An 18699-nucleotide genomic window follows, 5' to 3' on the forward strand; every position below is an offset into this window, starting at 1 on the left:
CCGCTAGCAGTCCATGGCGGGGGTGTTGGGGACCCCTGCTCTAAAGGTCTTGAAAGTACCTTGAAAAGTTCCCTTCAAGATCTACAGTAGTCTCCATCAGATCTACTTATTTTACTTAAACACTAGCATTCAACAGAAAATTTTAAAGTTGTCATTTAATCTTATTTTTAAATGTCTACTGACTAGTATATTAATAGACATGTATTCTACTAATTTCAGATAGAACTATAGAGTATTTTAGAATCTTTTGTAGATAGCCTTAAGACCAGCCTGGGAACTCTGTCACCATTTATACTTTTTTAAAATAGAAAACTCTTTTGTAAGAGCCAGCTAACAAGTCTAGAAACTCACTTTTGAAATACTGCCTGTGTGTATCTCCATATTAACAGTGAGGAGGACCCTCTCAGGAGCAGGCTATATGCTATGTGTGTCTGGACTGTAATTTGATGATACCAAAGCTGACTGTGTAAGAGGAATGGTTGAGAACAAGATTCTGGAGAGACCACTTAATGTGTTTGCCGAATGTTGATAGAATGGCCAGGGAAAAACCCAAGCTCATTCTTCAGTGTAATTGATGTCAATAGCATATGGCAAGAGCTAGCCAAGTCCATTTGAGTAAATAGAAACAAAATGAAAGAGTCATGGACAATAACAAAAATTAGAATGGTATTTTGAGCTATACCAGTGGCCTTTACAATTAGGTCAGACTGTCATCTAAATAGAATGGTTTTAGGTCATTCTTTTCCAAAGGAAACTAGACTAGATAACCTGTCTGAGTTCCTTCTAAATTTCCCAATCTGCCACCAGTTTTTAATTAAAAGATATTCTGATATTCAGTGCACCATATTCTTTTTACTTGTGCCAGTGATTAAAGGAAATGTTTTCACCTTTTTCGTTGGCAGATTCACAGACTCTTCTGGCATAATACATTTTTTATTTCACTATGGCCAGAAATTACCTCACAGTATTTTTGGAATGGAGTTTTATAACATATGGTATGACTAACTGTAGAGTTTAGAATATTTACCATTTACTTTGTGTCTTCCTAGCTGGAAACATTGTACAATTACTCCCTCAGGAACTATTGTGAGTAACTTAACTGAGCCCTGCTTAGTCAGGAGTAGACCAGGATTGGGAGTAGAGAGGAGTGTGTCATGCATGAGAGGTTTGGGGTCAGTCATTTAACAAAGACTACTTGAACCACTATATTTCCACAAATAGAATGAATTCTTAGACTGAGGAAGCAAATTCCATTAAGATCACCTATATACTTCTCTACTTTTGCAACCTTGGGTTTGAATTTAGTTCCTGTTTCAGTTACATTCTAGTAGAAAAGTTTCCTAAAAAAATTTTTTTAGATAATGCTATGAGAATGTAAGCCATTGTTAAAAGCTCTCCTTTTACTGGAGTTCTGAAAATGAGATTTTTCAGGATAGATTTTTGAAAAGATTATGTCTAGCAGCTGAGGCACAACCTGCTTTCTCATAAAATGGATACATCTTGCATCATGTCTTCTAATCAGCTCCACAAATTTATCAGATACCAGCTGTGTGCAGGGCATTATTCTAGGTGCTAGGGATACAGAAGTGAACAAATTGCTCCCTTCACCCTTAAATCCTTTTGTGATGATGGGAGGGGGAGATAAAACAAAATTTTAAATGTCTGATAGCTTTATGCAGAGAACTGATGTGATAGAATTGACATGATAGCTATCTTAGATTAGGTATTCAGGAAGGGCTTCTCTGACAAAGTAAATTTAAGCTGAGGTTTAAATGAAAAGGGGAAAAAAGCCAGCCCTGATCCTCCAAGGTCAGGGATTGAGAGCATTTTAGGCAGAAGAAATTGTGAAGACAAAGACCCCGAGGCAGGAGCTTTGCATGCTCAGGGAAGAGAGATGAGGCTGGGAGGCTGGGTCGAGAGTATGAGATATGAGAAGCGGTCCAGGTGGTAGGCAGGGCGAGGTCCTGAAGTGCTTCGCTGGCCAGGTTAAATGGTTGAGTTATATTCTTAATGTAATGGAAAAAAAATCATTGCAACGTTTTAAACAGGTTCAGTGATCACTCTGCTGTTGTGGGGAAAGAGTAGAGATACTGGTGGTTTGGATCAAGGTGCCAAGGTTGAAAACTCTGGTGTATTGGGTTGGCCAAAAAATTTGTTCGGTTTTAAGTAAAAATAAAAGACACATTTTTTATTTTCACCAATACTTTTATTGAACAATTATTCACTAACCGAATGAACTTTTTGGCCAACCCAATAGATACACATTACTTGAAGAAACCTATCTATATAGAGGAAAGCATACAAATGAGGCTGTTACCTAGAGGAAGATAAAAGGAAGGCTTTACTTTTTATTTCTTGAATAGGAGATTTTGCTCCTTGCAGGGAGTTGTCTAGAAGAGAGGGAAGGCTTGGTGATGTTGGACGTCAGGAGGAGAATTAAAGGAGCAATGCCTTTGACACTGTAGCAAGGGACAAGATCAGAACACAAATAGAAGACTGGTGCTTGAGAAGACCATGAACATGAACATTTGAGCAAGCTGTTGAGGCAGGAAGAATTAGCATGTGGGCGGCTGGATTTTGTTGGGGATGATGAGGGATCCTGCCAATTGGCACCCATTTTCCAAAAAAAATGGGCAGGGCTATTAAGTCAAAGTGAGAAATGGAGGGGCAAAGGGAATGGGAGATTTGCAGAATAATGGTAAAATGTCCAAGTCATTGGAGAATGGGGGAGCAAGCTACTAGAGAAAGAAGAGAGGAAAATTATAGGGGATGTTGAATCCACAAAAGTTGTTATAGAGCATACTTTTTAAAATTGATACATTTGTTTACTTACATCTCTCCTCCCTGCCAACCCAATAGATATAAACTCCATGAAGGCAGTTCCTGGGTCTGTTTTACTAAAAATCCGTCTCCCCACCTCCAGGCTTTATACATTGCCTGTTCTGCAGAAGAATATCTGTTGAGTGAGTTAGTGAATAATGAGTGAATGCCTATTTAGAGACATCCTCAAGTCCAAGAATTGTGAATGATTGGTTTTCTCCAGTTGTAGATGGGTATTTTGGAGGGGAGAGGGCAGGGGATTTGCAGAGAATTGCCAGAGAGTGATGATGGTGATAACTCTTAAATCTAGTTAGGGGAAGACATGAAAATAAGAGGGTGGTAGGTAGGAATAAAGAGGGAGGGTGAGTGGATTAGAGTTCACAGGTGAAAGAATTGTTCATGGGGTGGGAAGCTCTTTGACAAGGATAGGAGACCGTAGTTGGAGAGGGTATGTCTGAATTTGTGATTTTGGAAGTGAAGCTATTTGTAGGGATGCCAGACTTCAAGGCATGTCCTGGGAGTGTGAATGAGATAGAACTGAGGAAAGATCATTAAGAAGAAGCTTAGAGAACTGAGAGGCCCCAGGGTGTGAGGAGGGTGGTCTATGTAGGTAATAATGTCACTAAAAATGACAGGAGTTGGTGGGGGAGAGACTTGGCTTAGGTGCTGAAGTTCTCAATGATGGAAGAAGTCAGTAGTCAAATTGGCCCTGTCAATGAAAAACCTGTTGTTAGCAGTTTGTAATATCTAAATTTATTCAGCTTCATCTTGCTGTATAGCCAGAGTAAAAATAATAGTCGGCTTTGATTTCCCTTCCCCAGGCCACCTCTAAGGGGTAACCTTGCTTTTGCACATGCTTGCTTCTGTGAGAAGGTTTGTGCATTTCCTTCTTGAGGCTGGCTTATGTCAGTTTTAATTCTGCCTTTGGCAATTCATTATTATATAATCTTCCCATTTGCTGTATAAAAGTTCCACCTAACTTGCTGTTTAGGTTAGTTCCTACTTGAACTTTAGTTCCTCTAGCTTTTGAGCTGGTTGGTTATTCTGACATCTTCTGGGCATAAAATTCATTTTCCCTTTAGGATTGGTGTTATAATGAAAACATATTCTTAGCTTCATTTTTCTTTAGTTAAACTGAAATTCTTTTAAAAACAAATAAGAGTAATATCTTAGTTCCCTTGGAAAAGCTTGTTCACACAGTTCAAGATTTGTTCATATTCTTGGTGTTGGTGAAAACCATATTGCTAGAAGGAACTTTGGAGATTATATCATCCTGTTCCGTTATTTGAAGGATTGTAAAAATGAGACTCAGGAAGGCGGAGATATATTATTACTAATTAGTTGCAGAGTCTGCCTTCTAGCTTCCAGTCCAGTGTTTTTTCCATATGCCAAATACAATCAGAACAATCTTTTTAATAGTAAATATTAGAGTAACTGTATTTGCCATTTCCAGTGTGATAGGGTTATTAAAAAAAAAAATCCCATAATCAAAATACCTTCTAATGCTCTTGACAATTGCTAAAGGATTAAGAGATGGATATGTAGGGGCAGATATTTTCATTTTTAGGATGAGAAAAGTGAGATGAAATTACTTGCCTGAGCTCATGAGTTACTGGTCACATGCTGTGCATATATATTCCTTAAATCTTGGTGACAGTCCTGTGATATGTGGATACCATTATTTAACCCAGCTTTATGAATAAGGAGACAGAAAGGCAAAGAGATACAGTAGGTCTAAGTGGAACTTAGGCAGTCTGACTGGAGCCTGATCTTTTAACCACGACTTTGTGTAGTAACAGTGGCAGAGACTTGAAATTAGGTCTCGAAATTTCAAGTCCAGTGTGTTCTGTCCATACTCTGCTGCCTCTGACCATGAAAATAAATCCTGCCTGATTCAGACAGTGTGGTTATATGAATGACCAGGAGAGAGAAAGATAAACTATGGAGATAGGAAAGAGATTACAGTCTTCCAAAATTGGATGTGCAGGAGAGTAGATTTAAGGCTGCAGGCTTTGGTAATCTGCTAGGTTGGTAGAAGAGTTACACTGTTGAAGGATAACACTTCACCTTTTCTTAGTTATAAATGAATAAATGAACTTTTCTTATCCATCCAGCCCATTCCTCAGACTCCATATTATCAGAGAGAAAGGAAGAAACAGAAAAGAGGACCCCTTGTTGAGTTTAGATCTCCTGAACACACACAGGATCAGTTCAGAAGTTCCCATGACACAGGGCAATGAGAGTGAGCTCCTTGCTTGGTTCCTCACCCAAGAAGAGACCGGCCCAGGTCCATCTCTCCTGAGTAGGAAAGGCTCAGCTCTCGGAAGAGACTTCTGCCTGGGTGCAGGCTGCCACGGGCTGGGCCTGGCTGTCTGAGGTAAGATGAAAATCTATCTGAGAGTGCACTAATGCACAAAGCTGGCAGTATAGCTGTCACCAGTGAAGCTGGCAGCATCCCCACCCCTTTTTTATCTGGAACACCCTAACTCTGATCACCTCCTGCATGCTTGGAATCGAGATCCAAGTTATTGCCCTTAAAAAATTTATAGTCTGAGATACTTCTAGGAGAGATAGGATTTAATCTTTAATAAATATATTTTAAATAATTATATCTACTTTAAAAATAGAGAATTAATCAGTTTCATTCTGAATGGTCTACTTTATGTGGGTATTTGTCCTGAAGATAGAATATCAGAGTAATTAAATATATTTATTTACTGTTTTCTCACAGGAATTCATAAGCTTATAATTAAATCATATCAGCCACAGCTGCCTCAACCATCTGCAGTCCAGGTTCATTTTATCTCTGGGATAAAGTTTTCATTTTTGCCTTTTGTGCTTTTCACCCTATTACCTTAGGGTGGATTTACCTTGTTTCATGTGTCACCTTGTTTGACCTCATTTCTTCAAGATTATTCTGGATGAAATTTCTGGATAGATGACTGGCCCTTAGGTATTTCATTGTATCCACAAATTTGATCACTAAAAATATCCCCACTTGTAAATGGAACAAAGACGGAAGTATAATTATTTTTTGCCTCTTTCATGTACATATTGACCCCAATATCAGTTATTCGAAAGTGTACAACTTTGTGTAGATCCCCTCCTGGGATTGGACACAGAAACAGTCTGAAATAAAAAACAGTTTTCAGCATGACTCGGCACAGCGTTATTTACTTTCTCTCTTTATTAGCCTATGGGTCAAGAGATTTGTTATTCTAGAGCAATTGAGTATTGGAGTGGAACAAGCAAAAGCATGGCATATTTTTCTATTTTAATAATCTGTGCTTTTGTTTTCTAAGATATGTAGTTTTTCATCAACTAAGCATGGTTTGGATTCCTCCTCCAGAATTATAAATCTCCTGATTCCCTTCTGATAAGACAGAGGACAGAGGTGGTAAGATTTTTAGCTAAACCTTTGTACCTGTTGTCCCCCTTTTTTATAAATGCTTGATCCATGCCAGAGAATAATTGTCCAAAAAATTTAAACAAAGGAGTTCTGAATTTTATCTGATCAAATCACTGAAATGTTATCATTAGAAAATGTCTGGTAGTGAATAAAATCTTAAATCATATGGATTAAATGTGACTTGCTGCTTCCACTTATCATGTTTCCATAAAAGCAGTTTTCAAAATATGTTCTCTTAAAATATCTTCAAAATAGTTCCTGGTCAAATGGAAACAAGTGTTGGGAAAATTCTCTTGTTGCAGACAAATTCATTAATGTGGTGATAGCATTGCCAAAAGGAAGGAAAACATGCCAGGGCAAACACACTCAGTCCTGAGAATGTTCCTTCTCTGAATTCCTAGCCTGTTCTTTCTCTCCTCCCCTCCTTGTGCAGAAGTTCCATTGTTGCCATCATTATCCAGAATGTAAATAGCTTTGCCAGAAATGCTGCCCACGGCTTGTCCAAGGACAAATTTAAAGGATATATATATATATATATATATATATATATATATATATATACACACACACACAGATATAGATAAATCTACCCCTTTCCATTTATTTGCGTTGGGTATTTTTCTAACAATAGAAAAAGCCTGGTATAGGAAGAGATGATTGTAGTGTGGAAATTGTTTTTTAGTAGAAATGGTCTGGTTGTGCTTGTTGCTCAATGGCAAGTTTATAAACTCCATTTCTGCCTACTTTGGAATAGTCAGTGGATTTTGTGTCTCTTTGTGGTATTTTAGCATGTTAGTAACTTTGTATTATATTCTCCAGAATACTTATGTACCTAAAAATGTGCCTCACAGAATTAATTTCCTTTATGGACTTAACCATTGGCCATTTCCCCTTAAGTCCTCTGTTCTCAGAGGTCTGGCCATTGTTATTAAATCCCAGATTTTAGAGCTGATGGTCCTTTTACAGACAGAATAAGAGTGGAGGTTTTGGAGGTCATGTAGCCCAGCTGTTTCTCTTTGCAGGTAAAGAAGCAGACCCACAGAAGTATAGTGACCTGATCAAGGCCTGCAGTTAATAGCAGAGTTGGGACTAGAAGCCAAATCCCTATTAGTACTTTTCTCTTTCCAGTCCGATTCTGCTCTCCACCTCAGAGCTCAGATGGGGTTTTATATTTATCAGGGGCACTGGGGACTGGGCTCCAACCCATTTATTACTAAAGAATATGTTTACTAAGCCCTTTTTGGCCCTCTTTCTTATATAGTCTTGGACTCAACCAAGCCAAAATCTAGATTAAATTGAAAACAGTGTGGAAACTATATTGATTCCAAATGTAATCTCCAGACCTTGTACAAGGAGGGAGGCAGGAACCTTAATCTTTCAGAGACAGTTTTGATAAACATTTAAAGCTTTTTTCACCATAGCTATTTCCTTGACTTATACCTTTGAGGTTCCCTGTGACATCAAATTATTGAAGCTTCATTCTTTTATTTTTTTAATTTTTTGTTGAAGTATAGTTGATTTACAGTGTTGTGTTAATTTCTGCTCTACAGCAAAGTGATTGAGTTACACGTATATACATTCTTTTTTCATATTCTTTTCCATTATGGTTTATCATAGGATATTGACTATAGTTCCCTGTGCTATACAGTAGGACCTTGTTGTTTATCCATCCTGTATGTAATAGCTTACATCTGCTCACCCCAACCTCCCACTCCATCCCTCCCCCAACCCCCTCGGCAGCCACCAGCTTGTTCTCTACATCCATGATTCTGTTTCTGCTTCGTAGATGGGTTCATTTGTATTGTATTCTTTCTTTCAGACTTACTTCACTTAGTATGATAATCTCTAGTTGCATTCACATTGATGCAAATGGCATTATTTTGTTCTTTTTTATGGCTGAGTAGTAGTCTATTGTATATATGTACTACATCTTTATTCATTCATCTGTCGGTGGACATTTAGGTTGTTGCCATGTCTTGTGAATAGTGCTGCTGTGAACATAAGGGTGCATGTATCTTTTTGAATTATAGTTTTGTCTGGGTGTATGCTCAGGAGTGGGATTGCTGGATCATATGATGATTCTCTTTTTAGTTTTCTGAAGCTTCATTCCTTCTAACCCATTTCCATTGCTGCGATCCTACTTCTGGTATGGGGTGGGGCTGGTTTAAAAAGGATAACGGAGAAAATATCCCCACCACTAAGAACTAAGCACTGTTGATATTTGTACATATTTGTTACCAGTTTTTTATCTATGTGCACACTTTTTAAAATACCAGGGCAAATAATATACAAGCACATATATCTTTTTAGTATGTGAGCTGCCGAAGCAAGAGCTAGCTCTTTTTTAAAGGAATATAGTTTTACAGATAAATTCATCTTTAATCACCATTCCTCATTCTGTTACCTATTCCCACCGTGACCTTGACCCTGCACCCTCACTAAAATACTCTTATAAATTTGGTATATGTTGGTCCAATACAGTTTTCTGTACTCGTTACCATAGAGAATATGTAGTGTTGCTTTGTTTTAGTTTATGTAAATGGTATCATGCTGTAAATATATCATCCTGCAACTTTTTTGTTTCCCCTCAGCTTTGGCTCTATACATACTGACCTAGTTCACTACCTTGGCTGTATAGGACTCCCAGTATAAGGATGTACTACAGTCTCTCCCATCCCTTGTTGATGGGGTTGAACTTGGTTCTTGGCTTTTATAAACACTGCCGCAACAGATATCCTCGTAGGCCTTCTTGGACACATGTATTAGTGTTTTTCTAAGGTTCGATAGAATTTTTATTCTGCTTTTTTTTCTCTTAACATTAAGGCATGAACATTTCAATTGGCTTAGTATAATCGCCTCATAAACACATACCTTGTACATGTAGACTTTGAAACATCTTGAATGAAAAATGAATGTGAAATGGTAATTGAACACAAATCTTTTTGCGTCAGAGTAATTTAAACGTTGCATGGGCTCTCTTGATAGTAGTAAATAAAACATTAAGCTATTTCAACACAAAAGATTAAAAAACAAAAATTGGAAGCATGATTAGTACTTGGAGTGGCTAGAGCACGTGAGGATTGGAATGTCTGGGATTTCATATAGTCTCATCCCCGTTTTCTAAGTTTAGAGAAGTTTCTTAGCTTTTCGGAGATGACCTCTGTCACACCTCATCCTTGAGGATCTTCCTTTGATGCCACTTGTCTGCATCTTTCCTGACATCTTCCTCTCCTCATACATGCTTCCCCTGTCACCTCTTTTTTTTTTTTAAAGGGCTTCAAATGCTTGGCTTTTTTTTTTTTTTTTTTTTTTTTTTGGCTGTGTTGGGTCTTCATTTCTGTGCGAGGGCTTTCTCTCGTTGTGGCAAGCGGGGGCCACTCTTCATCGTGATGGGCAGGCCTCTCACTATTGCGGCCTCTCTTCTTGTGGAGCACACGCTCCAGATGTGCAGGCTCAGTAGTTGTGGCTCACGGGCCTAGTTGCTCCGCAGCATGTGGGATCTTCCCAGACCAGGGCTCAAACCCTTGTCCCCTGCATTAGCAGGCAGATTCTCAACCACTGCGCCACCAGGGAAGCCCCCTGTCGCCTCTTTTTGCACACTGCATTATTTCTTTGTGTGTCTTGTCCCATTGCTCCAGTGACCTCCTCGAGAATAGAGTACTGTCTTTATTTGGTTTTGTACCCTAAATAAGCACAGTGCCTGACACATAGATGTTGACCAGATATATTTTGAATGAATGAAAGAGAACATGTAAGGTGGGGGTGGGGTGAGGGAGGGTGGGATTGGGACGTGGTGATAGCCACTTAATAAGGAACTTCAATTTATTGAAAGGAGGGTACGGAATAAGGAAGTCTAAAAAGGAAGTAAGGGGACTTCCCTGGCGGTCCAGTGCTTAAGACTCCGTGCTTGCATCGCAGGGGGCACGGGTTCAGTCCCTAGTCAGGGAACTAAGATCCCGCATGCCGTGTGGCATGGCCAAAAAATAAATAAATAAAATTAAATTTAAAAAAGGAAGTAAGGCGATAAGGATGACAAAATGAGGGCTTTGACAGTGGATCTCTGCTTTAGAATACTGTCATTTGCTTGTATACAAACTGATTAACTCACTGGTTTTGAGTTAGAAAATAATTTCTTTTTGGAATTTAAATATCAATATATTTGTTTAAAAGTCTATACATACTTGTTTTTCTAGGAATAAATCAAAAAATTTGAATCCCTGACAGATAACAGCCATCTTACAGAATTTTTTTAAACACCTTGCCTAATTTCTTGGTTGCCCCAATTTTAATCAAAACTGGGTTTCCTGGAATGAGTAGACTAAAGTTAAAGGAAATACTTTGGTCACTGTTCTTATGAAATCCTTTGCGGTTTGGAAGCAGTACTTCTTTAGCATTTCAGCAGCTTCATTCATGTTCCGCACACAGTGTAGCACAATGATACGAGTAACTGAGCTTCGGAAGGAGAAGTTCAAATGCAGAACCTCCACATTTAGTGATTGAACAATAAAACTTTGGGGAGGAAAGTCAGAGTAGCTTTCTTAACTTTTATCGTGGCACTAGTTATAAACCATTTAGTACTATAAATTTTCTTGGCAAGTACCTTCATAGCTCAGAAAATAATTTCTTGTAATGATTATTTTGTATTAGAAGCTGCATTGCTCTCAGAGTTTGCTCATTTGATTAGTAGAACTCTGATGTATTTTAAGTAATTGACACATTCAGGAGAATATAGTCTTACCAGTAACCAAAGATCTAAGATTGAAAGTAATGAGTTATCCTAATACTGAAATTGTTTCCGTACTGAAATACTTTTAAACTAATTGTTCTCTGGATACTTTTTGCTGCTAATTAACATCTCTTTTTACAGGATTCATGAATAAAATTTTCCATCCCAACATTGATGAAGCGTAAGTAACTGTTTAAAAATGTTTAAATCTTAGCAGCAGCTGCTCTTGGTTAGAGTTCATCTCTCTGTGATTAAAAAAACCTCAATTATCTTTTTGGATTTTAACAACAGATCGGACTGTAAGAATGGTCACTTCCATTATAGAATCCAGGACTACAATATTCCACCTTAGTTCAGGGTCCACTATTGGACTCCTTGGTTTTTTCCACTGTCATGAATGGGTCTTTCATTTCCCTTGATATCCAGCTAACATTTGTAATATTCCATATCTCTGTTCTCTTTGTATAGACACTGTCCAGAGATCTGTCTTCAGTGTACAGATTATATTATTTTCAGCCCTTAAAGTATTTCTCAGTCGTTGAGAGTAAAGCAAACAGTTAATGAATCTTAATTATCCCTTTCTTTCCTTCTAATATTTTATTAGTGATATTTTAAAATGTGATATCAGTGCCTCCTATTTTATACTGCCAGTGCTATTTAGAATACTATTTGTCCTGCAGTTTTTCCTTGTCATGGCACTAAATTTTGATATTACACACACGCACACACGTGCATACATATGAAGTATTCTGAACTCTGAGAGGTTGTATGTACATATATACATCATGCCCCATGGTCCTTTAATACTTTCATGTATCAGTCATCTTAACAAGGATGTTCTCTTATGTAACTGCAGTATAGTTGTCAGATTCAGGAATTACATATTAATGCAGTACTTTTTCATCTACTGCCATATTCTGGTAATGGACTTTTTAGCACTTTTTTTTTTCATTCATTAAAGGATCCAGTCCAGTATCATCTACTGCATTTAGTTGTCATGTTTCTTTAAACTACTTCAATCTGAAACCATTCCTCAGCTTTTTATAAAATTGACATTTTTAAGGAATAAAGACCAGTTATTTCATACTGTCCCTTAGTTTGGGTTTGTCTGATTTTTCCTTATAATTAGGTTCAGAGTATGCTCTTAAGGCCAGAAGACCAAAAAATGAGATTGTGTCCTCCTCAGGGTATCCTTTTTGGAGGCACACAAGTTTGTCTGCCCTGATAACCAATGGTAATTCTCATCACATGGTTAAGGTGTTGTCTGGTTTCTCCATTGTATAGTTACTGGTTTTCCCTTTCAATCTGTAAGTAGACACAAGACTTTGTGTATATTCTGCTCCTCATCATGTTTTCCCCAATTGGGATTCTTTGGGTTTTTTTTTTTAATCTATTAAAAATATTTTTCCTGATGATTAAACTAGTTGCCAAATACATGCAGCTAACTTTCTAATTTTTTAAAAAATGCCATTCTTTCCATCTGTTTCAGGTCAGGAACTGTGTGTCTAGATGTAATTAATCAAACTTGGACAGCTCTGTATGGTGAGTTCGGCCATGGAATATTTTTTAGAGATGTTGAGACACTGCCTAAAAAAATGTTGTTTGGATTTTCTTCTCTGGTTTAAAATGTTTTGTTGGGAATGGGAAAGGATTTTGAAAGCCGGTGGGAAAGTTTAATCAGTGAAAAAAACGTTTTCTCATGAGTACAGACTTTGGTTTAGCAGTGGAAGTTTGAAATTATCTTGTAAGATTCTGAAATTAATGTACAGTGTTACACATATGCAGACACACAAATACATACGCAGACATTTTATATATGTGTTATTCTGAAGCACATTGTATACATGTTTATCTGTAATGCCTTTTAGTTTTGGAAAAACTCTTAGGAATGTCCCTTTGAAATGAGATGGTGTATTAAGAGGTTTGGGGGATCATCATCTGTTTCAAAGGTGAAAACTTTGTTATGAAGCAAAGAATAATTTAGCCTTACCTTCAGTGCTGAAATTGACATATGATCTCTTACAGTGAATCAGCATGTAAATTGAGATCACAGAGAGAGAGAAGCCTTATCAGGCCTTGTAACTTGCTTGGGGAGCTAAAAGTATTTTTAAATATATTTAAAGTTTATTAGGGATACAACAAATCAATCTGTTCTCCGCACATGTCCAAGTTCTCAGGCTTCACAGACTCTCCCTCTTCTCGTGCACCCACCTTGTGAAGCTTCCCCTGATGCTCCAGCTGGAAGTAATCTCTGGACATGCCTAAATTTTATAGCTCTTTTTTTGTGGCCTGCTTTTACTTTCTACCTTGTGTTTGTTGTCTGTGCCTACATTTTCTGTGCTACTGGATTATTTCCTGCCCTAAGGGCTGTCAGGGTGCTGGTCTGATTTGTGTTTAAGTCCTGGCACTCCTAGCACGGTGCCTCGCACCAATGTGTTTGTAAGAATGAGTGGTACAGACAACAAACACTTGCTGAGAGGTGCAGAGCGGGAAAGATCACTTCAGGCTGGGGTTACCTAGAGACGGCCTCCCCTTGTTGGAGAGTTGTGAGACCTTTTAGCGGTCTTAAGGTACATAAGACCCCTTATTCCAGCCACCATCTGCAAGTCACCTTGTTTGTACTAGGATGGTGATAAGAATCACAGAGGTTGGTCACCAGCAGCACACAGTTAATCCTTTTTTTTTTTTTTTCCTCCTCCTAATTCCTTCAAGAGTTATTTCCTCTGCCTGGAGTTATCCTCCCTGATCTTTGTGTAGCTGGCACCTTCTTTTATCATCTCAAACATGCTTCCTTAGAGAAGCCTCATTTCCTGGCCACTTGATCTGAAATAACGCCCCTCCATAGCACAGCACCCTCTTTAAAAACCTTAAAATTTATTTATTGTTTATCTTGTCCTGTCAGATTGTAAGCTCCACAAGATCAGGGACTTTGTCTCATGTGTGCGCATGCGTGCATGTGTGCGTGTACATATGTACAAGTGCCTAAAGCAGTAGCCCATGTACAATGAGGGTTCACATATTTGTTGAATTAATAAGTGAATTAATCATGCCCAGTACTGTTTAACATGAGAGTTTTAGGGAAACAGCAGCTTATAAGGAGATGAGGCAACAAGAAAGGACATATACACTGAGGTTGGTTAAAGGGATTCCTTTTAAGATGGTTTTTCGGTAAAAATGTCTTGTGGCAGGTTGCCTGGAATATCTGATGTAATAATGTATTTTCTTAAACTGCATTCACATTGTAGAAATATACATAACTAAATGCTGCAAGCTGGTTCCAATGACAATAAAGTAAATTGGACTTTAGTTTAACTAATTCTTTTACTACTGACCAGAAGAGCTTTGTGGAAGAGGTTTGCTGATTGTCAAGTACCTCACATCTCAGAACAGATTTTTTTTAAATAACAGTTTTATTGAATTATAACTCACATACATAAAATACACCCATTTAAAGAGTGTAATTTGATGATAGTTTTTAGTATATTCACAGTTATTTACAACCATTCCCACATTTTTATCATAGAATATTTTTATCACCTCAAAAGGAAACCCTGTACCCTTTAGCTATCATCCCCTCATTTCCCAGCCCCATCCCCCAGCCCTAGGCAATAACCAACCTTCTTGTTGTTTGTATAGATTTGCCTATTCTGGACATTTCTTGTAAATGGAATTATACGATATGTGGTGTTTTGTAACTAACTTTTTTACTTCATATAATGTTTTCAAGATTCATCTATGTTGTAGCATGTATCAGTACTTCATTCCTTTTTATGGCCAAATAATACTCTGGTCTACAGATATCATTTTTATTTGTCAGATGATAGACATTTGGGTTGTTTACACCTTTTAGCTATTATGAATAATGCCTCTATAAATATTTGTGCACAGGTTTCTCTGTGGACATATGTTTTCATTTCTCTTGGGTATGTACCTGGGGGTAGAATTGCTCGGAGATATGGTGACTTTGTTTAACCATTTGAGGAACTATTTTCCCAGGTGGTACCATGTTAACATTCCTGCCAGCAGGTGTATGAGGTTCAGAATAGACTTTCAAGCAACAGGCCAATGTGACTAAGGTTTCATCACATCTATAAAATGTTAGAATATGTTCTTGTATTACCTTGCAAAGCATTTAGTAAGTAACAAGAATTAAACCACATTGATGAAAGTGAATTTTGATTTCTGTATTACATGTGTACAAGTTACCACTAAGTGTTCCATAATACAAGAACATGAACACACTAACAGGTAAGTGTAGGAAAGCAGGAAGAAAATATTTTTATAGTATAGTCAAAATTATACTCAGCATGGGAAAACTGTTTTGACATTTTTCTCAAGTCCAAACTATTCCTCAAGAAAATTCAACATTTCTTTCATGGAAAGATTTAGGAGCACGTAAATACAATCTATATGAAAGTACTGGTAGAAAGGGTTGGTTTAGATGACCTTGAAGTTTCTTTTAGACTTATCTGATCTTGAGATCTAAACTGAATTTTTATTACAAGCTGCTAAACCCTCCGGCATTGAAGGTTAGTTTCATCATTGGTGAATTTTTAATCACTCAATTTCCTGCTGTGATTCTTGAATTTTAGTTCAAAGGACAAAAACAAATCTAACTTAATACGAAACAACTAATAGGAGAAAGTTGGCAAGTTAACACAGATATTCAACTGAAAAGCAAAAGGCTTAGCTTGGTAACCAAAACTTGTTTCAACTCTACTATATAATATGGTAAGGAGCAGGGAGTTACTTGTGAAATTTCCTGCAATTACCTTTGCCCCAGGGCATGCATGTACTGTGCAATAGATATACATATTTTTATTATAACAGCAATTCCCAGATGAAATTCAGATTTATACTCATCATAACCTGATAATAAACAATGTTTATGTTTATTCCTCCACCACCCCTCACCAACTCCACAAAAGAAAATTGATTTCTGGCAGCCCATTTGACTCCTTGCCTCTGTTCTCCTCCTGTTTTCCTTTGCCAAGTGTACATGCAGTTTGTTCATTCAGAAGCTCAAAATTGGTATAATTGTAGTTTAATCACCCAGTAATTTAAAATTTTATATTTAATCTTGAAAGAGAGCATATTATAGTGGTTAATTTTGTAAAGAAGCTTGTCATCAATATGAAGCTATCTATTGAGTTTGAAGTTACTATTGTTACTCTTTGTGACATTAAAAGGAAAGTAGCAGATGCCATCACAGAATTGATTCATTTTGGCTTCCTGTATGATGGCATCTTTTTTTTTTTTTTTTTTTTTTACATCCCTTCGTGCTCTTCCAGACAGGAATGATAAAAGCTCTGGAAAACTTAAAATTCAGCCAAGGGGATCTGGATTTCAATTTCAAAAACAACTAATTTTAAAGACTGATGAAAGGAAAGTTCATTAAGCCATAGGTAGCTTGTTTTCTGTTTTCCTTTTTACTCAAATATATTTTATCCATAGTTGTGTTTTCACCCCACACTCCTGGAAGCTCAGGTACCTTCACTGCAGTACAGCTTCAGTTTCCCTCCCGCCATTCTGAGCCATGCATACTTGACCCTCGTAAATTGTGTTTCTCTCTCCGACTTTCGTTTTACTCATTTCTCGACTGACTTGGTAAATTACTTATTTGTGGACTAAGTTGTGGACAAGTAATGTAGAAGACAATTTTCATATAAAATTGGGCAGTTTATAATTTTATTCTCACCTTTAGGGTTGCTAGCCAATGGACTGGATAGTCCTCTTATTTTGCTGGTGAGAAAAATCAACTTTTGGGAAATTATTTCCCCTAGAGTCATTTGGGGGGGCGGTCAGTAACAGACAAATGAGTTTGACTACAACAAAAGGAATGCTTCAGGAACTTTGGGATTAGAATTAGGAGAAACAGTGCTTCTTTTTACTAGGCATTTAGAAAAATTTTAAATCATAAATTTACTTAATAGTACTATGCTGTAACCTAATGATTTTAAGCGGCTAAATGAATTTAAGCCTTTTCATGTTGGAAGTACATTGTTATTACATACCTCTTTTCAGTCAGGTAGCCTGTGAATCTTTCCAAACAACTCAGATTTTGGCTGAGGGTAACTTTATCTTAAAATAATGCTTTATGCTGCATGAGTGTTTGCTAGCTATGTTTCTAGACATTTTAGTATAGTTGCAGAGATAAGAGATACATTTATCTATCTGCATGGATGATTGAGTGGCCAGCAACCACTGTTTCAACAGGTTTGAGAACTCAGTGTTGATCCATCCATGCTGGAATCACAAACATCATCCTGCTTTTGGAACAGCTGGATGTCATTATGAGTCTCCTAGACAGACCCAGGTAGAGCAGTTTCTTTCTAGTACTATGGAGAAAGGTCAGCTGTAGTAGATAAAGAAGAAATATGCTGAGTTTGGGATTTGATGGTTTCCACAATGCTGGCTCCATGATCCACCTCCTTTGTCTGCTTGTAAATATTTAGATTTGGTGTTGGCATGTGCCCCAGGAGTTTAATTAGCTATACATAGAAAAATGGGGCTTTCTTGGGTTGAACAACCTAGCAGAAATTCGTTAAAAACACCACATTCACTGACAGTCAGCATTAGAACCATGGAGTGGTCCAGGCTTTGTGGATCGTGGGATATGAGCCAGGCTATGGTCCTGAAAGACAGCCACAGCCATGTTTTTCTTTCTTTGGGGCTGTAGCTTCAGGGCTCCATTGTGATTTTATGGATTTGTTTTGTCTTCATTTGCTTGTGACCACTGTGTCTAGGTAAAGTCTTTCCCCATGCATGGTCATTTATCTTATAATTGCATGAAGTTATCTTGTTCTTTTCTGACATTAAAGACAAACTAAATTATTGCCTAGTAATTTAAAACTTTAATAATGAATTTTAGTATGACTGTAAGAATACCCAACTAGCTAATTATACATTAACTGCCCTCATTTCTAGAAGGGTAATAACAAATCCTACTACCATGTTTTAGCTTGCAATCTTTTAAGGTAAGCAGGGTCATACCAGGTTTAAGCCAGGATGAATTGACCTCTCAAGAACACCTAAGTAAGGTGGGAAGTGTTTTGAGATCGACATGGCAACAAGGGGAATGTTTTTTGGTGAACAAAAGTCTGTTTTCTTCATTCTGATCTATGTAGTAGCATTCATTTCCTTCTGCAGATCTCTACGGTTTAAATACATTGTGGAGAGGGAGTTGCAATTAGGCAATGGATGGAAGATGATTTTCTAAGACAGTGGAATGCTTTAAAACGTTCTGTGTTATAAAACTACACACCTCTGGTTGGTGACCTGGTGATCTGGCAGTTAGGATATATCTGGTATTCCGCCAAGTTTTAATTAGTACCCTATGTCTTTGACATTGCTCTTTCCCACATATAACAGGAATACCTATTTTTAGCTTGGAATACTTAAAAAAGTGTAATGGTAGTGTAGTGAGATTAAGTATATCTCTCAGGAATATTGCAAAAATTCTTCAAGTGTTTGCTGATTCTTATTAATTCCTGCTGATTGCTCTCTCTCTTTTTTAAGAGGTGTGAGGAGGGAAGAGTTTTGTTTTTTGCATGCATGACCCTCTTCATGAGACTTTATTCTATCTTTAAAAGATCCGCATGGACTAACACGAGATCATGTGTACATCTAATGAGTTTCACACCCTTTGTATATTTTATCCACACAGAAGACCCTCTCAGTTAAGTGATTGGACACATTCTTGAATATATCATCTGGGATACTGGTTTGCTGTATGTATTATTCC

The 18699-nt window shown here is 37.5% G+C and overlaps 1 protein-coding gene across 1 annotated transcript in view; it reads left to right on the forward strand.

Moving 5' to 3' along the window:
- The window catches only part of UBE2H (ubiquitin conjugating enzyme E2 H), a 99672-nt gene that overhangs the window by 63312 nt on the left and 17661 nt on the right, over positions 1–18699 (forward strand). The window contains exons 4-5 of the mRNA XM_060156688.1: positions 11097–11136; positions 12445–12497. Coding sequence (XP_060012671.1) covers positions 11097–11136; positions 12445–12497 — 93 coding nt within the window. The remainder of the gene's footprint in view (positions 1–11096; positions 11137–12444; positions 12498–18699) is intronic.

The sequence above is a fragment of the Lagenorhynchus albirostris genome, chromosome 8, assembly GCF_949774975.1.
Source record: "Lagenorhynchus albirostris chromosome 8, mLagAlb1.1, whole genome shotgun sequence".
NCBI lineage: Eukaryota > Metazoa > Chordata > Mammalia > Artiodactyla > Delphinidae > Lagenorhynchus > Lagenorhynchus albirostris.